The 22,035-nt window shown below is 50.7% G+C and overlaps 2 protein-coding genes across 2 annotated transcripts; both read right to left on the reverse strand.

Annotated features, from left to right (window-relative positions):
* Window positions 1-176: 176 nt before the first annotated feature.
* LOC148677348 (uncharacterized) lies at window positions 177-21,890 on the reverse strand. Its single transcript, XM_088623348.1, has 17 exons — window positions 21,477-21,890; window positions 19,163-19,273; window positions 17,534-17,621; window positions 15,927-16,093; window positions 15,251-15,364; window positions 14,390-14,470; window positions 13,725-14,108; window positions 13,135-13,223; window positions 12,706-12,886; window positions 7,654-7,735; window positions 4,604-4,917; window positions 3,855-3,968; window positions 3,257-3,344; window positions 2,190-2,356; window positions 1,944-2,057; window positions 1,338-1,421; window positions 177-742 (listed from the first exon to the last, which is right to left on the reverse strand). The coding sequence occupies exons 1-17, from the start codon at window positions 21,678-21,680 to the stop codon at window positions 323-325; spliced, it is 2,802 nt and encodes a 933-aa protein (XP_088479474.1). The 5' UTR covers window positions 21,681-21,890; the 3' UTR covers window positions 177-322.
* On the reverse strand, window positions 7,430-12,761 carry LOC148677349 (alpha-2-HS-glycoprotein-like). The gene is made up of 7 exons (XM_088621369.1): window positions 12,465-12,761; window positions 11,752-11,862; window positions 10,822-10,906; window positions 10,146-10,312; window positions 9,915-10,031; window positions 8,819-8,905; window positions 7,430-8,050 (listed from the first exon to the last, which is right to left on the reverse strand). Exons 1-7 carry the CDS (start codon window positions 12,684-12,686, stop codon window positions 7,736-7,738), a joined length of 1,104 nt encoding a protein of 367 aa, XP_088477495.1. The 5' UTR covers window positions 12,687-12,761; the 3' UTR covers window positions 7,430-7,735.
* Window positions 21,891-22,035: the final 145 nt, after the last annotated feature.

The raw sequence follows: 22,035 nt of genomic DNA on the forward strand, positions 1-22,035 counted from the left end.
AGCAAGGCTTTCATTGCACGGTTGCGTAATTCTTATTACAGAATTCTTAAAACAGAATTTGTATTACTTCTGGTAACACCTTGAACTTTTGCACGCCTATATTTCATTTGAACCTCTAGAAACTGTTTTGCCCGTACAGCTAAAACAGGGATGACAAAGAGCTCTACACAGGCAGCTGAATCTTGCAAACGCTTTATTTCTGGCAAAGCAGCAGCTCGTGCTGTTTCCCTGCATGCTAACGGTCATGGTTCGATCGACGGCGCAGAGAGACGCCGGGGCTTCTGGAAAGCTTGTTTGCTCACTCCAGCAGGCGGAGAGGAGATCACCCTGCGATATCGACAGGGTGGTAGAAGAGAGGATCCTCTTGAAAGAGCTCCTGTAACAGAGCGTCTCCATGCCTGGGCTCTCCAGGACACTCTGTGGCACGGACCCCAGGGAAGGGGCTGGGGACCGGCAACCTCTCCCGGGGTGGCTGCTGCTGCTGCCCACTCTCGGAGACGCCTGGGAGTTCGTCGGAAGCGATAGTCCCGTCAGGAGAAGGAGGGAAGGCCATCGGCCGGTCCAAGGCTGGGAGGTACTGCACAGTACCCAGCAGCCCCTTGGAAGGGGCGGGGCTGGCTGCTGCTGCCGCGTCGCCGTGGAGATGGAGGTGCTGGTGTTGGTGCTGGTGCCCCAGCCCATGGTCAAGACTGTGGCTGCCTTCCCCACCCAGCAGGTGGTGTCCTTTCTCAGTCTCCGAGCCCTTCAGGCAAATAAGGCAATTTAGTTTGCATATCACGTGACCTCTGCATTTGCTAGAAGCAAGTAAGTATCCAGTCATGAGTGCCGCCCAAAGCGTTTATTTGACTCCCTGTACTGTGGCTGACAGTCAGAACTGGTATATAATGCCAGGACCTCTGGTAGTGACATGCATTTTGACATACTGAGGTTTCACTAAAACCCTGGTCATCTAAGTCCTGGATTAAATCACACCCTCGATCCCAAAATCCAGGACTTGACAGCCAGAGCCCACTGGAAGAAGCAAGAAGCTTCTGGGGGGAAAAAAGCAACCATCAGGTTTCATTGTAATCCATCTCAAAGGGCTGGTCACCCTTTGAGAGACTACAGATTCTTGCTTTAAGCAATATTCATCACAGTACTTTTTCTGAACCGGCTGGCACTTTTATCCTTCATTGCAACTTTTCTATAAGCCCTATGAAGAGTTTCTTAAATCCTCTCTACTCATTTTCTTTAGAATCAGTCCTATGGAAGAGAAGTAAGATTGCTCATCCTAAGATATTATTCCAGTATTTGCTTTCAACTAAATTAAATGCAAAGACGAGCATTTCATTTCCTACCGCTGGTTCAAAGATTTCGCAGGAGACGGAGGCATTGTCTTGACCCAGTAACTGTGAGTGTGATCCTCTGCAGTGGCCCTTGTGCTAGGAAGACAAATGAGAATGATCTGGGTATTGCTCAGCTAACACCTTTAGGGCACGAAGCTCAAGAACACAGGTCAGGCCTTGCCAGCCATGTAGCACCTGTAGCAAACGGAGCAGCCTTTCTAGTGATGTGCAGGGCACATACACACACACTCACACACTACACACACACTCACACACTACACCCACATACACTCACACACAACACCCACATACACGCACACTCACACACTACACCCACATACACGCACAATCACACACAACACCCACATACACGCACAATCACACACTACACCCACATACACACACACTCACACACTACACCCACATACACACACAACACCCACATACACACACACTCCACCCACATACACACACAACACCCACATACACACACACTCACACACTCCACCCACATACACACACACTCACACACTACACCCACATACACACACCGTGAGTTTTCCTACAGCCGATTCATCTGCCAGCATGTCTTTGGACTGGCTTTCTGTTTTCACGTACAGCAGACTTGGAGTCCATCAGCGCACATCTGGAAACATCTGCGACGTCTGAGCTGTTGCTGCACACAGTCTCCTGGATGGTGAATTCCACCAAATAGAACAGGCCCAATCCTCCCTCCGGACCACCCAGGAAAAACAGGAAAGAAATTTGAGTGCAACTAGGTAATACAGTTTAAAAACTGTATATTCCTATTCAATCTATCTTTAAACTGTGCACAGCATGTGTTCCGGTGAAGACTCTGCTCACCAGTGAGGAAGCCCTGGACACAGCCAGGAGAGAGAAGTAATTGGGCATCCCGCTTTCTCGGTTGTATTTCTGCAGGGTCTCGTTCACGGCCCTCAGGATGTTATCGTCGGACACGGACAGTGGGCGGGGGCAGTCAGGGCACGACAGAAAGATTTTGGAGCGAGGGGCTACCGAAGCAATAGACACGTTATCCTTGAACAGTGTGACAGTAGAACTTCACCTCCCAGTACAGTTCTCCAATACCTATATTATAGGAGCTTTTACTGACTAATTAAAATCAAGGAATAGTACAATTCAGATTTTAATATTAAAAAAAGCAATTACAGAGGTCTGAAAGTATTTTGCAGACACAGACTCCTTTCCTTCAAGAGGAGGGAATGGTATCATTTCAGTATGTTTCCACAGCAATTTATCTGTTAAGTACGTGTTAAAAACATCATGAGCTGCATGTTCTTCATCGAACCTTTTAACTGAGGGAATAACTCTCTTGAAGAGAAACCCTTCAGTGTTCCCAGCTCTTATTAAGTTGAAAATGTGAGGTTACTGACGATTTCTCCACAGAACATGAAGTCTCCTAAAATTTAAGAATAAAAGATAATTGAAATGGCCTGATTAGCTAGTTATTCTATTTTGTTCCTGTCCAGGTAAGTAAAAGAAAGTCCTGCTACACAGAGACAGCGGCATGCAGGAGTTCAGGACTGCCTGTGTCAAGGGGACACACACTCACAGTTGAACATTTCTCTCCGGTGTCTGAACAAAACCAAACTTAGAAAATAATGGAGCTGTGGAAGCGGTTTGGCTGTTGCCGTTAACGTGTGGTTGTGACTGATGCTTCTCCCCCCCGTCTCGTGTGGGCCCTGAGATCGGATCGGAACCGGAACTGCCCCGACTCGGTTCTGCGGGGGTCTGGTTTGGCTTCTAAGGGCTGGCTGGGATCCCTGCTCCCTCTCTGCCACACTTTTCCGTGATGCGGTTCTGGACCGTCGGCGTCGAGGTGAATCGGGCCGGACCGCTCGAGGAGACACGGGTCCGGCAGTGCTCGGGCAAGGTGCCGTACGGTACCGTACCTGGCCTGAGGGTACAGTTATAGCTGGAGACCCGCACGACTCTCTGGACTCCGCTGGTGTAGGCTGTGGCCTTACACTGGCCATAGACCTGTGAAGGAATGGAGAAGAAATAGTGCCAGTGAGCTGAGACGCTATACAGTACACCTACGTGTTTTCCCACACTAACAAATAACTCACAGTTCAGTGAGAGGTTGAGCTCTTGCCCTGTGTGGTTTTGTGAGAGAGTTTTTGTAAGGTCCTGGGGACCCCACCCCTGTCAACTTTGGTTCCACCTGGACACCCTAATGAAATAACCGAACCCTCAACGGCCCTAATAAGAGGTTTAATTTGCACGCTTCAATTGCTTTCAGATCCTAAATGAAGCAGCCTTCCCAGCAGCCTGTGGGCTCAGATAAGGACTCACGTCAGCCAAGAGCTCAGCTGCTATGAGTGGCCGCTTGCAGCGTGAGGCGCCCCAGGCCGGGGTGGGGAACCCCTGCTGTAAACTATGTGGATGAGAATTGCTCCCTCGGATGCTCCCCGGAGGGAAGTGTTCCGGGTTCGAAATTTGTGCAGATTGTGCAGATTGTGCGATGTCCCGAGCCGGGCGGAGACCTACGGGCGTGTCTTGTCTCCGGCGGACGCCGCAGCCCCTCCAGTCCCTCCCGCTGAGCGCGTGGCACGTGGTCTCCAGCACGTCCAAGGTCAGGTGGAACACCGCTCTGTCCGGGCCCTGCGAGCAAGGGGCAGCCGTGGCGGTCAGGACCCTCCGAGCGCAAGCCCCTCCTTCGCTCGTCGGGGCCCCACTGGAACAGCCGCCACAAGGCTCTCCTGGGGCGGGTTGGTCAGACAACAGCCCATCTCGTCCGAGACCGCGCAGCGGGAGAGCTTGGCACCCAGCCAGGCAGCAGTCTCCTTCACTATACGAGTATAAAGCCCTGAGTACCCACCGTCTGGAGGGGAAGTGAGAACAGCAGCCTCATGGCGTCGTACAGTGGCCCTTGTTTCTTTGACATTTTGACACAGGACAGTGCTCAAATAAACCAGCTCAGTAATTGAATGTCAATTCTGAGAAGCGGCCTGCTGTACTCCGCAAGCCAAGCCCAGTCAATACTGCGAATGCTCAGGTCCAGCTCTGATAACAGGGTTCGCCTGGAGACACGGGGGTGTTGACACAGCGTGTTTTTGAAACAGACCCGCGTAGGAAAACAAGATCCTTTCGCGCAGAGACGCGAGTGCAGGAGCCTCATTTTCCCGGCCTCGGAGCAGGACAGGCTCGTTCTGACGAACACGCGATGAAACGGAAGGATCTCGTGGATCACCCTGCTCGCGTTCCCCGGAGCTCTCGCGCGGGCGGCTGCTACTCACGCGCTCCAGGCGGGCGCTGTGGAGGCGGTGCAGGCTGAGGACGTGTCCCTCTCCCCGGTCGGCGTTGACGCGGCTGAGGGCCAGCTCGGCGACCGCCGCCGTGCCGGGGTCCGCGCAGGAGCCCTGCTCCGCTGGGCGGCGGTGGGGGGGCCCCGTGGGGGCCGCACCGCAGCACAGCAGCAGCGACAGCACGCACAGCTTCATCTCCGATGTGCAGGAATGGCCCTGCTGCCGGCCGTTCGGGATCACCCCATCGTCAGCGCGGCCCCTGCGGCCTTGACCCCGGCCGCTGACCAACCGGGTGAAGCCGGACCCTTATCTCTCTGAGTGTTGCAGACCGCAACAGAGCGTTCAGGTCTTGCTTGCTGTTGTCCCTAGTGGACCCTCTGCACTCCATGGCTGAACCTGGTAGTATGTGGCTAATCATCTATCTAGATGTTCATTCTAACTGCTTACCTCACAGGACGCTCCTCAGCGTTAGTGTGAGGTCAGTAGTGGGGAGGGGGGTTGGGCCACAGAATTTCCCAGCTCCTCAATAAGACTCTCACATTTCCTCTTGAGTTTCCCAGCAGCAGGGACTTCAGTGGGCTCCCATAGGAAGCTGTAATTGTCTCCTGCCCCATCCTGAAGCAGCAGAGATCCGTGCTGCTTGCTCCACGCACATTATTTGAAGGTGTTCTTCATTTCCTCTCAGTCGCCTTTGTTTTATTCACTCTTCTGTTCCGAAAACGGCCCCTTTTCCACAAATAAAAAAGGTTTTTCTGTGCTGGACTTGTTGCACAAAGTAACATTATTATTATTATTAATATTATTCATTTTTTAACTGCTTAATCCAATTCAGGGTCCGAAGCCTTACCTGGCGAGCAACGGGCACAAGGTGGGGTACACGCTGAACAGGGAAACATGAGCACCCACTCTCTCAGCAGGGCCGGTTTTCCCAGAAGCAACAGTGACCAGCTCTCTGAAGGGCCAGAAGAACAGGGAAGCTGCAGGAAGTGGTGTTTAACTGGAGGAGTTCTGCTCCGTCCTGCTCCTTTGTGTTTTGACAACTTCCTCCTCAAGTCCACTGTGTCTGGGTGCTTCCCCTCTTTTCACCCCACTGGATCACACAATCATGCTCCGCCAGGCTTCAGCACACAGTACCTTTCTATCGGTGTGCCGAGCCCTGCTGGGTACGTAGACGGGGCAGCAGCAGGGTGTATCCAGCTCTCCAGCCAACCTGTACTGGGTAAAGTGGTGAAAACTGGATGGATTACTGTACAATGTCATTATTAAAACTATCTTTTCTTTCATTCTGACAACAGACATTCTCTCCAATAAAATGGGGATCCTTGCTCGGCTCAGGGTTGAAGCTGAAGGAAAGCTGGGTTTGCGGAGGCTAAACAAGCTGAGCGAATGATTAACCTGAGTGCCATGTGCCGAGGGTCACTGACTGAAGATGAGCTTTTTGAATCAATGGGTTAATGTACAACGGATCCGAATTATCTGTGTGCTCCCAGATAAATCCAGATAAACAATCTTCCTCTCCATGCAGAGCACAGGCTGCTCCTTTCAATGAGTTTGGAAGCAGTTGGGAAGATGTTAATCATTACTGATCAGATGAGGAGCCTAATTAAGTCAAAACTGAAACCCAGCAGATGTCTGAATTTCCGAATGAAGCCTGACTCCTTCCTCTTCCCCTGTATAAATGTCCCTTGTGCGGTCGGCACTTTATAGCCTCCACACTTCCCCATGCACGTCTTCTGGGCTGTGCCACTGTTCTGCACGATCCTCTGTGTGCCCTTCGGATCTGCCCAGTCCATCACTGGGGGTTGCTCTCCCATCCATCCAGGACATTTCTGACAGACGGTGCTTGAGGAAAGACAGTGCCTTCTCTCTTTATCAAAACTCAAACACATTGAAATCTACCTCCACCTCACATGTTAAGAAGTTCACTCCTCCTACTTTTCTACCCTTTATTTTATTCTGTTGATGTATGATTTTGCACAACTGATGTTGTTTTGCACACTGCCTGTTGTCTCTGTCTTTCTTTTCTTATACAATTGTATTGTTGTTTTTTTCTTCTACTGCTTACCGTCTCAGAGCTAGCTAAATAGCATTTCGTTATACCATACAGCTGTGTATGAGCACAGTGACAATAGACTTGAACTTGATTGTTTTGCTGACTGACCCACAGGGCTGTGGGACTGTGCTTTGTTAAGAACGGCTACCTCTTGTGCCGCGATGGGGCCCTGTGTGTGCACTCCTTCCTCCTGGCCGTCTGGCACAGCAGCTGGCACTCAAGGGCATAGCAGTCCGATCCTGGGAAGCTCTGTCGGGCTGGGCCTGGTCAGTGCTGAGGCCGGAGACCTCGAAGGAAGAAGCCGCAGGTTGCAGCTGCAGGTGTCGTTGGGGTACCAGTAGGGGGCGCTCTTCCTTCGGAAGAGACATTAAACCGAGTTCCTAATTGCTAGGGCATAAAGATCCCATGGCAAAAGAGCAGAGGTCTGCTAGCTGAACTTCACTTCGATGGAGGAATCCTACTCCGTTGGGCCCCTGAGCAAGGCCCTTCACCCCAGCTGCTCCAGGGGCGCCGTATAAATGGCTGACCCTGCGCTCTGACCCCCAGCTTCTCTCCTTGTCTGTGTGTCTCGTGGAGAGCAACCCGGGGTCTGCGAAAAGACAAACTCCTAATGCAAGAACTTGTATAGGGCCAATAAAGTGATCGTGTCTTAACAGAACTCCTTTATTGCAGATGAGGTAGTTGGACTTACTCGTGATAGAGCCACCCCTCCCCACTCAGACACCAAGAAAGGAGACTTGAGACCCCAAAGAAGAATCAAAACGTTAATGTTAAATTGTTTTTATTCCTCTGTATTGTAAGCACCACAGGTAATGCTAATCAAGGTGTATACAGTGTAGCTTAAGCAACTTTAGTTTCAGATTCTGAGTGAACGATCCAGCAGAAGGATATACAGTAGCACCATATCAATTTAGTGGAATTACAGTTTTTTTTTCCCCCTCTTTATTCCTTCGTCCTTGGCTCCAAGCCGGGACTTCCCTGTGCCCACGTGCGGGGCGTGACACCTCCGAGGCCGGTCCGGGCCGGCAGGCGTGCAGGTCGGGGGCGTCGGCACGCCCGGGCGGTCCCACCTAGAAGTGCCTGACCCGCCCGGGGCACACGGCCGGCAGGGGCACGGCGGCCTGACCCGGGGCGGCGGGCACCGGCGGGGCGGCCGCCACCTCTCTCTTGACCACCTGCGCGGGCGCGGGCGCGGCCTCGGCCGACTCGGAGGAGAAGAGGCCGGGGGTCACGTCCCCGTGGACGGCGGTCAGCTGGTGGTGCTTGAAGCCGTGGGAGTGCGGCCCTTGCCCGGCGTGCTCGTGGTGGTGGACAACGGGGGGTCCGGCGGGGGGGCCGGCGGGGACGGCCTGGCTGTCGTTGGACACGATCAGGATCTCCGGGCCCTGCAGCAGCGCGGGAGGGAGGGAGAGAGAGAGAGAGCTTGATTCAGGAGCCCCAGGGCCAGAGACCCAGCGCTCTCGAGACGGGACTAGAGCCCGTGCTTCTGCAGGTCACTGGGCCTCTCCCTCAGGCAGCCAGAGGGTCTCCGCCCTCGGATTCGTTACGAGAAGAAAAGCTTTCTGTACGGGCCGGGCCCTGCAACCGCCCAGACTGGAGAAAACGCAGATCCCCCTGACGGTCCTTTTCCTAGCCTCCACGGGGGAACACTGTGTAGTTTTGGTTTCATTTCGAAGAAGGTATAAGTAAACACTAATACAATCTAATGCAGATATGGCTGGGCTTTAAAACAAAGGTCTAGAAATAGTCTTTCAGTGCTTTCTTCCTGAGAATGTATGATAGGGGGTACATCTTGCCGATTAGTACATTTTATAGCAAGAGCACTTTTTTACCCAAAGGGTTGTTGGAGTATGGAACAAGCTGCCCAGTCGTGAGAATCGGCTGGGATCAAATAAATAGCAGCTACCAACTGGGCTAGATGTACCAAATGGATTCTCTTCGTGTATAACTTTTCTTCTGTTGTTATTCCAAATCCTGCTGTGTTGACCAATGGTCTGGCACCACCTAGTGTTCGACTAATGACACTACCGCTGGCGATTTTCACCGGTCTAACTTGACCGCAGAGGAGGTTTCGGAGTTGTTGTTTATGGGTTACATGCTTAGCGCAGTGCCTTCTCCCGCATTTTTAAAGACAGAAAGTACTGAAAGGTTACCGCAGCGCCAAAGATATCGCAGTCCACCGTTACGACGGGCTCCGAGGGAACTCCAGGAAGGACGCTACCGGTGCAGAAACCGTGACGCTGAAAAGAAAGGGGACAGTCAGAGCACTTTCCTAACAGGGGGGAACCGTTCTAGAGTTAAAATAAAATGTGCTTGTAAAGACAAACACGGGAGGACGTTCGACTGAGGTGCCGGGCTGTTCAATCAGTTTTAGACAAGGGAGGCGTCAGATTATAAACATTCAGGTGGGGAGCTGCGTCAGCATGCGTAGGCTGCAAAGGAACAAGTATAATAGGTTTATTCCCTGCTGAAAAAAAGAAGAGAAGATTCTCTTTATAAACATTGCCTGGGTGATAATTCTCTTAACGGTAAACCAGTGTAACTCGGGTGCTGGATGGACTGGAAAGGAACAGGTCGTCGGTATCACCTGTAGAAAGTACGTTATGAGTGAGTTCGCTTTTTTTTTTCTTTCGCACAGATTTTCAGGATATCCATCTTGCCGTTGCTTCTCTTTCGCTTTAGCACGGACAATCCCTCATTTAGCGAGGAATTCACGATCTTTCGTGATGCAACAAACGGGAAAACGCCGTTTTCCAACAACCCCCCAAACCGTAACGCATCGAAACCTGCACGTTTTCACTTGCATTAGAAAATGCAAACTGAAACGAGAGTTTGCAAGGGCTTTTTTTTTTTAAGGATATCTCAATTTTCCAACGAAAAAAATATCTCAATCCAAGCAGGGAGCTGTGTCAGTACGCGTAGGCTTGCAAAGGAACAAGTAAAGGTTTATTCTCTGCAGATACCGATATCTGAATCGTCTATTTTTGTCAGCGTGGAATAAACCTTTACCTGTGCCTTTGCAAAACTTTTGAATGGGGCGTTGCCACTATTCGCAGTCACTATAACCGGTTTTGTGTCCGATTGTTTATCTTTTAAAAATGCGGCGGCTCTTTTTAGCCAAATTAAGCCACGTCCAAGCTCCTTCGCAAGGCGTGTCCACCCTCTGATCTGTCGGGGCTCCTGTTCCAGCCCAACGGCGACACCTAGCGGCGTGAAGCGCGTACGACCCGCCCCGGCGCCGGTACTCACGGCCAGGCTCTCGCTGAGGGGGACGCAGACCGCCTGTGGGTCGGCCGCCTCGAGGTCGGTGCAGTTGGTCTCCACGATGGCGAACTCGGTGATGTACATTGCTCCTCCCCCCACCACCTGCACGGAAGAACCGGGGTCACTCAGTGCGGCTGCGAGCTTTCCGAGCGGTGCCCGCCCGGCGCCCGCCCCAGTGCCCGGCACGCTTGCCCGTTAGGAGGCGGGCCTACCCACCTGCGTCGCCAGTCTCCCGACCTCCATCAGCTCGAAGTGAGCCGTCTCGTTGGGCCCAGCGTTGAACGTGGTCAGCGAGTTGGTGACGGCCTGCAGCGCCAGCGTGTCGTTCAGCGGCAGGAGGGAGGGGCAGCCGACACACATGCGGGACACGTCTTCCGCCGAATCTGCGGCCGGGAGAGGCAGCGGCGTGAGCCGAGTCCGCGTTTCATTATCCGCTGGTGGAAGGGACTGCGCCGCCCAGCTGGGCAGAGCAGCCAGGGCACGCAGACTCATCACCAGCAAAGAAGACGGTGCAACAGTGTCGCAGGAAATGAGGGATGTTACTGCACCTCGCTGGGGAGCGTGTCTGCACTCACTGGTCGTCTGAGTCTCTCAGTTTCACACCTTTCTTCTTAGCCCAACCCAAGTACGCGGTGTTAATCGTCTTATTGATTAACGTCTTTCAAATATGTGTGGTGCACATTCGGTATTGCTGAACTCAAAATCCCATTCTCAGTCTTTCCAAAAGCTCGGTGCTCTGAAACATCATATCATTTATTTTTCCCAAAATATATAAAAAACATCAATTTAAGTATTAATAGCAGTAGTGGCGGCCGTAGTGATGTGACAAAGCATCGTCCGGAACTAGTTCATTCTGTAATCATTCACATCTTTAAAAAATAATGAAACTGACCTGGTTTGCTTTTACATTTGTAAGCGGTCACAGTGAAGGCCCCATCAACTTTGGACAAGATCACATCACAGTCTCCCTCGACTTTCTAGAAGAAGAGAAAACACGTATCTCATCACGCCTTTAGCTGTGGGCCAGAGGCCTGTTTTTAATCTTCGGGATGCTGTAACTTGCCCGGCCCAACCACTCTCCCCAGACACAGCCCTTCAATCGCTTGCTAATTGAAAGGTTCAGAGGTTCTGCAGATTTTGCACAGTGCCATCTCGATTACCGGCATGCCTGCTGGTTTTATTAAGGCAGGTTTAAAGGTTATAGTCATCACTGGGTTTAAAACGCTAAACGTCGTGGAATCGAAACAGCAGAACGGCGCGGTCTGTAAACACAGCGAGCCCGTGCGCGCTTTGACAGGGATCAGAAGAGGGCTGAAGACCACGCAGTGACTCCCACGCAGAAAAAGGAGCTCTTGTGAGACAGATTTGTCAGCCCCCAAGTCCAAGAGATAAGAGATGGGGAAAACGTTTTCGGGAGAACGATCTGATTCTGCATTGTCGAGCCCAGATGTTTAAGAAAGCCTCTCTGAACTCACTCTGACAGGCTCGTCCCTCGGCTACAGTAACACCTGACTCTCAGCTGCTGGCGCTGCACAGGCAGGACTCATCCTTCTAGAGCAGACCCAATCAGGTTAGTTAAACTTTCTTTTAAAAAATTGTGTATCTCCTGATATATTCTTTATTCAAACCTGTCATGTTCATGGGCCAGATATGCAGATTTGTATTTGCCATGAACCCCGAGGCTCCTCCAAAACGGATTTATCGTTCTAACTCTATTTTTAATAAATGTCAGAAGCCTTGTGAGGTTCCTAAACTGCAGACCCTTTCCGTCTGTTCCGATCCCAAACCTGTAACGCGTTGTTTCCGAACGGAAGATCCTCACCGTTTCAACGAGTGGCCTCACTGGACAGCCCTGAGCTGGAGTGGGGCTCACGACGTGGCACTTGGTCTCCAGCAGGTCCAGCTCCATGATGTAGGTCTCTCCAGCGGGCAGCTGGGGCGGAGGAGGAGGCAGGTTAGTCCCTGGACCCTGTTACCCACACAGGGACAGGCCATGCCCGTCCCCTTCCTCACATGCTCATTTGCTAACGACAGCCTCTCCGCCCATAACTCCTGTCCCGTCTACACTGCACTGGCTGCCTGTGAGATATGACTTCCACTGTGAGTCGATCATGAGGCCCTGCTGCAAGGCCTAGCTCCGTGCTTCCTTGAGCCTCGCCTGAGTATGGAGCGATCTATGATTCAGCCTAGTTCCAGAGCTGCGTCAGCGTGCGCAGGCTGCAGAGGAACAAGTTAAAGGTTTATTCCCCGGTGAAAAGAGAAGAGACACCTCTTGGCTGCGGACCCTTCGTCAGGTGTGTGAAGGCTCCTGAGCCGAAGTGCTGTGTTTCTTCTTTTCTCTTTGCAGCGGGGAATAAACCTTTAACCTGTTCCTCTGCGGTACAACCTGGCCTCCCGTCTCAGAACGCAGCTTGCTGGTGCCCTTCTACTGAAGCATCCTGAGCACGACCCCCAGGCCCGTTCCCAACCGGGCCCCGCGCCAGGGTGCGCCAGGACACTCGCGCCTCGAGCAGGAGGAGCAGGGTCGCCACTCACCCTGGGCAGCACCCTGACTTCCTCAATCCTGTTCAGGGTGTGCTTGTATCCGTGGTGATGCTGCGCGTTGATGAAGTCGACGGCCGCCAGGGCGGCCGCCTCGGCCTCCGCGGAGTCGCAGGGCGGGAAGCGGGCGCCCTGCAGGGTGGCGGCGGGCGGCAGGCCCGCGGCCCAGGCCGCGGCCAGCAGGGACAGGAAGGCCAGGGCGCCGGCGGTTTCCATGGCAGCGGCTGGGGCTCACGAGAGAGGCAGGCAGGAGCGGAGAGGGAGCGGGCTCCGAGTGGGACAGAGCGTGGCTCGCCGCCTGCCGTTTATACCGCGCCTGCCCGCCCGCCCGCCCGCCTGCCCGCCCGCCCGCTCTGACGCAAGCGCCGCGGCCCTGAACCCCCGGAGGTCTTGCGCAAGAGAACGGCGGGGCGCGCCTGCCAATGTCAACACAGGTCCGCGGAGACGGGACGGCTCCCAGAAAAAACAAACACATTTCCAGGAGCAGCTCGCATCGACCCTGGGGGCGCACGGCAGGAAGCGGAGGAGGGAGACCATGAGGACCCCCGGCTCTACAACACCCCCAGCGGCCTGTGCGCCCGCACTGCAAACACAGCGCCCCCCTCTGACCAGAGGAAACCCCTCGGCAGATCTCTGCCACACATCGTGACTCCGTCCGTCCTACAGGAAGTCCTCAGCACCAACAGGAAACACAGGCAGGACACGCTGGGCGCCCTGCCACTGCTGCGGGGGGCTGTCTGTGATGTGGCCGAGCTGGGGAAGCGGAGATGGATCAGCTAGGAGGATTTGTCCAGCTGCAGGGCGCCGGCTTGGACATCTGTCTGTGTGGAGTCTGCACGGTGGCGTCCGTTCACTACGGGCCGGGCGGGGTCTGGTGGTGCAATGAGGAGCGACGTGGAACGTCTGGGAGCCGTGGCCGAGACAGCGGAGAGAACGGAGACGAGGGATTAGGGGGCCGCGGTTGGCAGGGGGGTGATTCCCGGGAGGGGCGGCTGTGGCGCCGGTCTCCGGCCACGTCTGCGCTGGGTAACCGTGCCGCTAGCCGCCGGGTGTTTTAGTGAGAGGCGTGATGTTTTACAACCCAAGAAATGAAGATCACATACCCTGGAGTTTTCCAGTTCAGAGCCATTTATTTGATTTATTTCAAGCGTTTAATGGTACACATCTGCAAGACGACGTCATTCCAGGTGGGAATGCAGCGGGACACCGCGGAGGAGCCCGTCGCGGTCCGAGCCGACTGGGCCGGGGGCTCTACAGCACCTCGTGTCTCGGGGCGCCGGGGCAGGCGGGGGAGGGGGAGTCGGGGAACGCGGTCAGGAACACGGGCAGGGGGGCAGGCCCAGGCGTCGCGGCGTTCCGGCGTTTCAGCCGCCGCGGGGCCCCGGGCCACTTGAACTTCCCAGGCGGCATGACCCCGCGTTCCTCGGAGGACTCCGATTCGGAGGAGAGGCGGAACCGCCTGGGCTCCGGGGCGGCAGGGAGTTTGGGGTACGGGTAGGCGGGCGGCGTGGGCTTGGGTCTCCTGCGCGGGCCCTCCCGGGGCGGCGGGGCAGGCGTCACTTGCGCGCCCTGCGGCTCCCTGTTGGCGTCCGAGCCAGCTGGAACGGTCCCCGGTGCCTGATCCATAGTCACGGCCCCCTGGAACAGAGCAGAGCGGGAATTTCACTGGCCTCGAGTTTAATTAGAGTCCCTGCAGCGATTGCCAAAGCCCTGGCCTGGCGGAGCTTTTGGCCTGTTAGGGTAAATCACTCGCCAAAAGCAATATTGAGTCCTCTTTCACCAAGGCAGGTCGCTGTGCCTTTGCCTACGTTTCTCTGTTTCACTCTGTGTGGGGCCATCCCTGCAAGAGACTTTGGAATCTGCTGTATTTTTTTTTATAATTTTGCTGCAGAAGGATGAACAAAACAAGCTCGCAGTACCGTAACGTAGATCTCGCAGGAGACTTCCACTGTCGGCTCACCGATTCCTCGGGGGAAAACAGCAGCGACACAGAAACCGGCCTGTTGGAGCACAAAAGCCGTGTGCTTTAGGGATTCTTACCTGTGACATTTTTTGGAAGGTTTAGGAGTTCATTGCTTTACACCAGGTATGAATTAAAGGAGAAAAGTATTCCTGATGACTTCTAAAGAGCACTGTTTTTTAGTCATTACACAGAAAGAAATGCTTCATTATTTCAGCAAGGTAAGATTACTGTAACATCTTACTTTCTAGGGTGTCTGTTAAGGTGCTAAGTAGGCTACGTATGTCCACAGGTTTGCAGCTCCTTTGCTAACAGCAACATCTCTGCCTTAGCACATCACTATTACTCCTGTCCTGTGTACACTGCGCTGGCTGCCTGTGAAATATTACTTTAATTCATATAAGTTAATCATAAGGTCCTCCTACTGTAAGACATTGACCAGTCTCACTCCATGTTTCCCTCAGCCTTGCCTGAGTATAATCCAAGTTGCAATCAGATCTCTGCTGACACTACGGCTAAACACAGGGGGTGAGTCTTCTCATGAGCAGCACCACAAATCCATTAGAGACTCTGTGACTGTGAATACTTTCAAATCTTTTACTATTACGTCTAATGCAGAGTTTCTGGTTGTTGTTTTTTTACCCAGTTCAGCTACTGTGGGATCTGTTGTGTGTAAGTGTGTATCTATGTGCACAGCGCTTTGAGGTTTTGAAAAGGGCTTCTAAATGAATCATTATTATTCATAATTAGTCATCCTTGGGTAAACAAGCAAAGAAAACTGAGTTGTTCAAGAACTCGTCTTCTGATGATCAGTGCTTACAGCTGTATCGGAGGCTTTGGGAATGCAGGGATGACCGTCAGTATCTCCGTGTTGCTTGGAGCAGCCTGTGTCTTGAATCGTATACTCAACAAAGCTGACATGCTCGGGGTTTGTCTGTGACATACAGAACAGTAGGCACATGCATTAAGGAGTTTACTTCATTGAAAGAAAAGATTTCTACATCATAAAGATACTAGTGCACACCCCTCCCAATTAAGTCTCTGTTATTACTTCTGCCCCGGTTTCCTTGATTAATGTCACGTCCTGCATTATTCCTTGTCCTGAAGCTGAAGTTTGAAAGGGTTACTTCCACACCGACTGAACTTCGACTCCAAGTCCAATAACAACTCCGGTCCCGTGTTAGGAGCAATGTTTGGAGAGAGGACCCTTTTGCAGGACTGAAAGTCGTTCGAAGCCCCAGCTCGAAAACGTAAGTAAACAAATTACGCTGGCACCCGAAAACGAAAAGGCTACGCTGAAAGCACAGGTTCTGAAACACGACACTCTGAACGCCCGGAAACAAACTGAGGGGTGCTCGTCTTTGTACAGGGTGCCACTCCCGCGAAGCAGCCTGCTTCTAAAAGAAAAACATCTTTTTTTTTCTCTTTTCCGACGTAAGAAGACGGGGGTTATTTAGCCGAATGCGCTGTCAAAATGTTGGAGCCGCGGCGGCCACCTGAGAAGACGCCCGGGTGACGTTGAGCACCGAGAAGGCGGCAGGAGCGGCTCTGGCTGTGTTGTACTGGTCCAGGGAGACCTGCGCAGCCTGGAGCGCCTCAGGACTGTCCACCGGCAGCAGCAGGGGGCAGTGGGGGCAAATGCTCTGGACTTTCTCCGGCTGATCTGCAGGGCAAAAGAAAAGGAAAAGAAATCGTTCACAACCGGAACCTGCTTGAGCGAATGAATGCATATAAAACCAAGCGCTTTGAAGTAATGCTGCCACTTTTAAATAAACTGGGAGTCCTATAGTACTTCACTGCTCACTTTCAATGGCCACTTTGTACTGTGTAGTCAGTTATACAGCTCATCTGGCAGGGAAGACCTACCTGGTATAAAGCTCAGATCCCCAAAACAAGGTGCGCTGTGTCTGATTAGTGTGTTCAGGTACTGTTAAAAGGACACGATAATGTCTAATAATAGCAGATATAGAATTTAAGTTTTGCGCAGGTCTTTTGCTGGGATGTTGAGAACTGGTATTTAAACATGTACCTTTCCAACAGAATCTTTTTGGCATACATATTTTTTTGCAGGCTACACTGCATATTAACATATTTGTCCATTCAATCATTTTCACTGTGGACTCGTGATCAAAAAGCTAGTAGATTGTTTGAAAATCAGTTTTGCTTTTTGCATATTTTATAAAAAGCAGAAAAACAGACTATAAACTATAAATAATCAAAATTATTCTGTTCTGCAGTTTTAGTACATTCTACTGCTAAAACATCCTTATCCGTCACTGCAAGGCCTCGGAAGAAGCTCAGTGGGTTGTCACAGTGACAGCACTTCAGTACCACCCTGGTGATTCTGCCTTACATGTTTACAGTCTGTAAGGTTTTTAAAATGTGAGAGAGAAGATAGATTTTGAGACCCACATCCCCTGAAACGTGCCATACACGTGTACTGTGTGAAGAATGGGGAAGTTTATGAAAGATGCGCTGTTCAGCACAGTCGAATAGCTGGCCAACAGTGACCACAGGTGTTAGAGAGGACTGCTCAATACTGCCTTGGAAAAGCCATCAGAATGGGTCATCTTCTGAAATAACTTTGAGTTATTCTTCAAAGCAGAAGCCTGCACAATGGACCTATCACAGACGGACACAGGGGGCACTTAAAATAAAATACTGCTCCTGTTATTGAACTATTTCTGAACCTCATCTTTTTTCCCAATAGTTCTAAATAGTAAATACCTGATAATTAATCCATTCATTATGTTTCTGACATCAGACTTCATCTCAGGACAAGGACTGCAGCACCAAGATTAGTGGCACTGCCTGGCTTCACAGTCCAGTTCAGTTTTGTGTGCGAACAGCAGAGCTGGTCGGATTCTGTCAAAGGCAAAAACCTCGCTCTTCTCAATTCAGGCCATTGCACTAACTTTTAAGCCATGACTTAGTTCTTACATCACTCAATTGGCCGTCAAGTAGTTGTGCCTGCTTTTGAAAGTCACCTAAAAAATGTAGACGATGAGTCAGATGGATGAGACTCAATATCATCTCCATCTCTAACACGTTCTCTGTAGGGAGGGATTATAAGATTGTTTTCCAAGACAAAGACACAAAGTACCTGGAATCAGATTGCAGTCATAGCTGTAGAGGTAGGTGGGTCCTTGAGGTGTGCTGAGAAGAACGGTCTTGCAGTTCCCAGAGCTTTTCTAAAGAAGCAGAACACAGCATATTTAGTATGAATCATCTTCACTTTCCTTTTGTCTGGAAGCGCTGGCCTTAGTGACCTGGCCTTCCACGTCCTCATCAGAGACACAGAAGACTGCTAATTCAGACTGCACTGCCATTGTGTGTCATCTCTACTCATCCCATTGCCATAGAAAGTGACTCATATTTTGTCTCTTTCTAGGTAGGTCCCTTTTCAGGCCATCCAGGCCCAGGGGGAATGGGGGGCAATTTTTTCCCTGAAAGAGTTCAAACAAGCTCTACAGCAGTCACAGGTAGCTCACGGCACTCCTGACACTTGCTGTGTTTTACCGAAGGACGTGAAATCATGGAAGTCAGTGAAAGCTGCCAGAAACTCTCGCCACAAGCCCCACTGCCTGCTGGGTTGGACCACACAACGGCTCGCAGCTGTCCTGCTGTCTTGCACGTTTGTGCGTTGCTTGTCACAGGAAGCTTACTGCTTAATTGTGCCAGAACAGCCCGCCATTCAAATCCGCGGCTAATGAGTGTAATGTGCCTCCTGGAAGAACTAATCTGAGAAAGTCTGGGGAAAACCCATATTGTGAGGGAAACGAGAAAATGTAGAGGAAATTGGATAAGCAGATATTATCTTTAATTACTGCCGATTCAGTGTTATATTCAGTAGAAGATATACCGAGAGGCATTGAAAATACAATAAAAGTTATTAGTTCCAGATTTCAGGGCTCTTGGTATGTTTGGTGCAGCATGGAGTGGGACTGAGTGCTGCTGCCTCACAGCTCTGGGGTCCTTGCCCTGTTCCAGAATGGGACACCTTCTGTGTGGGTTTTGCATGTTCTTTTCTGCCCCTGTGGGTTTTCTCTGTATGCTCTGGCTTGCTCACACCTTAAGACAGACACATGTATTAGTTCAGCCTGTGTCTCTAAATCGCCCCCTGTTTGTTTGTAGCCTGGATGTACTTCTGCTTTGTGTCCCATGTCTCCTGGTACGGTTCTGGGGTTCCGTCATCCCTACATATAATAAATGGATTTTTAAATATTTAAAATGTTACTGTGAGATGTTACTTTCTCTGTAAAAATGGCGCCTTTGAGGTTCCAGTATTAGGAAAAATGTTCTCTGTTCTGTAGTGGTGGGTCTTATGTGTCACAGAGCCCTGCCTTAAGCAGATGAGTAAGCAGGATATTTGATCACTGGAATGTGTGCTTCAGAGCACATACATTTCACACATACTTTTGCAAGGAAGACCGTGCCTCTGTATTCTTCACGGCTGATCACCAGGTAGCCTGGCCTGTTTTTTCAGTGTCCAGCGGGGTGTGGATTGCCTGTGCTTTAATATTCCTCACCCGAGAGCCTGTCAGCTTTTGAGCACTCCAGCACAATGTGCTCCTTTGTAAAGCGTTCCAACACCAATTGGGAAGGAGGGCATGAGGGCTGAGCAAGGGCACCTCTGAGGAATGAATCAGGCTGCACTAAAGTGAGTCACCCCTGGAGAACAGCAGCAGTCCCACCTCGCCGGCCACACGTCTGCTTGAACCCTCTGCCTTACTGTTTCTGCAAACGGCCTGATCTCGCAGTCCTCCCAGGCTCTGGGGCTCTTCACATAGCACTTGGTCTCCAGCACATCCAGGTCCAGGTAGAAGACCGTTCCGGCGGGGCCCTGCGAATCACACACATCAGCCTCCGTGAGGGAACACAGTAGCAAGGATCTGCTTTTACGAAAGAAAAAAAAAACGTTTGCAGAAACACATGGCTCTCCCGCATTTGTGTGCCCAGCCACATGTTGCAAGCTTCTGTAACCTCTGTTTCTGGATTTCTGCGTTTTTTTTTTTTGGCTCGGGAACATCTGCTTCCTGTTTCTCTTGCTCTCAAGATAAAAAGAACCCAGAGAAAATGAGGGGGTCGTGGAGGTCAGGAGGTAAAGCACAGCTGTCAAACATCACGAGCCCAGGCTGAAGTGGCAGATCATTCCCCTGCAGTCGCAAACATGTCAAGGCCAGCCAGAGACCACTCTGGGGTCCACCATTCCCTTCGGCTTATTCATTTCCTCCCCAGAACTCCTGCAGTCTGTCTTCTGTATTAGTGGAGATGCCTCTCCTGCTGCAGCAGCTTTGATGAAGACTGCGCTTATTGGAAAAGACTCCTGCACCCAGGCCCTGATGTATCTTAATCATAACTCTTTGCAATATGTGCTTAAACAGTTCAGTGCCTGTGATGCCTTTTGGAATGTATTCTACCACATATGCATGCGCTATGAACTGTATATTATTAGATAGTATATACTGTAAGAGCATAGCTGGCTCCGATAGGAGAGTAGCCCTGACTGAACCAGCTGTGCTCTTACAATACATTGGATATTAGAACACAAGACAGGTTACAGAGAAGAGGAGGACATTCGGCTCATCCAGCTTGTTTGATAGTAGCTAATTGTCACAAGGAGCTCATCCAGCAGTTTCTTGAAAGAAGCCAGGGTCTGGGGAGTTTGTTCCACACTCCTACAGCCCTTCATGGGAGTTAAATAGCTGCTCCCTGGTCCCGGCATTAATTATTTCATATTATCGAAATATAGAGCAAGAGAGAGTTTATAACTTATTTTATATCAGCCTAAAAAAAAGTCTAAAAAAAGTTCCAGCCTCATTCGTGCTCCCCAGATCAGCAAGGACAGACCCTGCCACACAGCACAGGGACACTGGGCAGTTCTGCACATTTAAATACGGCAGAGCTCTGCAGCTGGGTTCCAAGTTTAGTATGCACTGGAAATATTTTTTTTTAATGGAAGAGGGGCTTGTGATGCACTGGACAGCAGTTGTGTTTTTTAGGGACAGGGGTGTGCTTTTGGAGTTATGAGAGTCTAATGAAGGCTTGGTTTTCCTCTGCAGTCAACATTTCTTTATGCATTCCGTGCCCTGAATTTACAAGAACTGAAATTGAAATAAATAAAACAAAACGTGTCCCAGTCTAAAAACAAAGGAACAAATCACATATTGAGATAGAATACAGCATAGTGCACTGCAAACCTTAAATAGTTTTGTCTACAAATGTAAGCATCTTTGTGGTGCTAATGTGTACAGGTTTAATCATTTACTATTTATCAATATGAATATAGTGTAAATAAAATTGCACTGTAATGCAAACTGATGAGCATTTTGCAGATTCAATTATAACAACACTTGCAGACCTTGTGTCATTGAAAAAGGGTCTCTGCTGAGCCTTAGCAATTGGTTACAACCACAAAAGAAGGCAGATTCTTGGGCAATTAGAAAAACATCATGCAACTGGAACTTTGTCAGGACAAATAGGAAACCCAGCCAGCACTGAAGTCAGTAAACACAGGATTTTTTTGTTGTTTTAAAAGGAAATCGGTCTTCTCTGTAACTGATCTGCTGTGTTATCAGGTTCCTCCCTTCCTCAGGTGCTGAAAAAGACAGTTTCATGCCAACAGAGTCTTAAGTTGGTCTGGTTAAACCTTCCCCAGCAAATTCAGTGTTTATATTTTGGTTTTCAAATCAGGGGGTTAATTAATTCAGATGGACTGCCCCAATATCTATTGCACAACATCTTTAAAAGGTTTTCTTCCTCTGTGGAACTGAATGTGTTGCCTTTTATAATTGCCCCAAACACAAAATGCAGAACGCATTTTTCAAAAATCAATAACAGTAATAGCTCTGCTCTGTAGCTTTTCACTTGGCTGGTGTGCTTGATGTCCCCGGACACCTACTGACAAAACCCCTCAGTATTAACTACCTTCCAATTTCCCAACCCACACTTCTGCAAATGCCTTTTCTTTCCCCATCAAGCTGCACTGAAGGACCAGATGAGCTAACGCTGCAGTTTGTTTCCTCCGCCGAAGCCCGTCTACCGACCTGCTCGTGCAGATGGACGTTATTGACTCTGTTCAGGCTGAACTTGTAGCCTTCTGTCCGGTCCTCGTTGATGTAGGAGAGGGCCAGCTGAGCCCTGTGCGCCACGGTCCTGTCGCTGCAGGGAGCGGGGAAGATGTCCACCGGGTGGCCCCAGGATGCCGCCAGCTGAGCGCTCAAAAGAAGAAGAAACGGGAGATTCCTCATCTCAGGTTTATTTCTTTATAACTTGTCTTCTTCTACTACTTCTTCTCCTACAGTGGTCCCTGTTGCTATTCTTTTTAAAAAAAGACGTTTAAAAAAGTTTGCGGGTCATACGAGGTTGTTCAAACACTCGGAGATAAGCACTTTTTTTTTTGCTGATGCAAAATGTCAAACTTCTGTGTACTTTTGCTCTGGAAATCGGAATTAAAAGACAAATAAAAGGTGAATGATTTCTAAGTGGTGGCGGGGAATGATGGAGATGATAAAATAGGATGTTATGTAAAGTCGGGGAGCTCAGAAACCGGAACAGGAAACTTCTCTTCACCTTCATGTGCTTCGCATTCGGTATCCTTGTGAG

Source organism: Lepisosteus platostomus, chromosome 2, assembly GCF_059453375.1.
Source record: "Lepisosteus platostomus isolate fLepPlt1 chromosome 2, fLepPlt1.hap1, whole genome shotgun sequence".
In the NCBI taxonomy this organism is placed as follows: domain Eukaryota; kingdom Metazoa; phylum Chordata; class Actinopteri; order Semionotiformes; family Lepisosteidae; genus Lepisosteus; species Lepisosteus platostomus.

Coding starts and splice junctions, on each gene's coding strand:
- LOC148677349 (XM_088621369.1), bottom strand. CDS start 12,686: ATGGAAACCGCCGGCGCCCTGGCCTTCCTGTCCCTGCTGGCCGCGGCC. Junction 10,032..10,145: donor TCGGGAGACTGGCGACGCAG/GTGGGTAGGCCC, acceptor TCTTCCGTGCAG/GTGGTGGGGGGAGGAGCAAT. Junction 8,906..9,914: donor CCCTCAGCGAGAGCCTGGCC/GTGAGTACCGGC, acceptor CTTTCTTTTCAG/CGTCACGGTTTCTGCACCGG.
- LOC148677348 (XM_088623348.1), bottom strand. CDS start 21,680: ATGAGGAATCTCCCGTTTCTTCTTCTTTTGAGCGCTCAGCTGGCGGCA. Junction 15,365..15,926: donor TCACCCGGGCGTCTTCTCAG/GTGGCCGCCGCG, acceptor TGTATGTCACAG/ACAAACCCCGAGCATGTCAG. Junction 14,109..14,389: donor CCTGCGAGATCTACGTTACG/GTACTGCGAGCT, acceptor GCTCTGTTCCAG/GGGGCCGTGACTATGGATCA.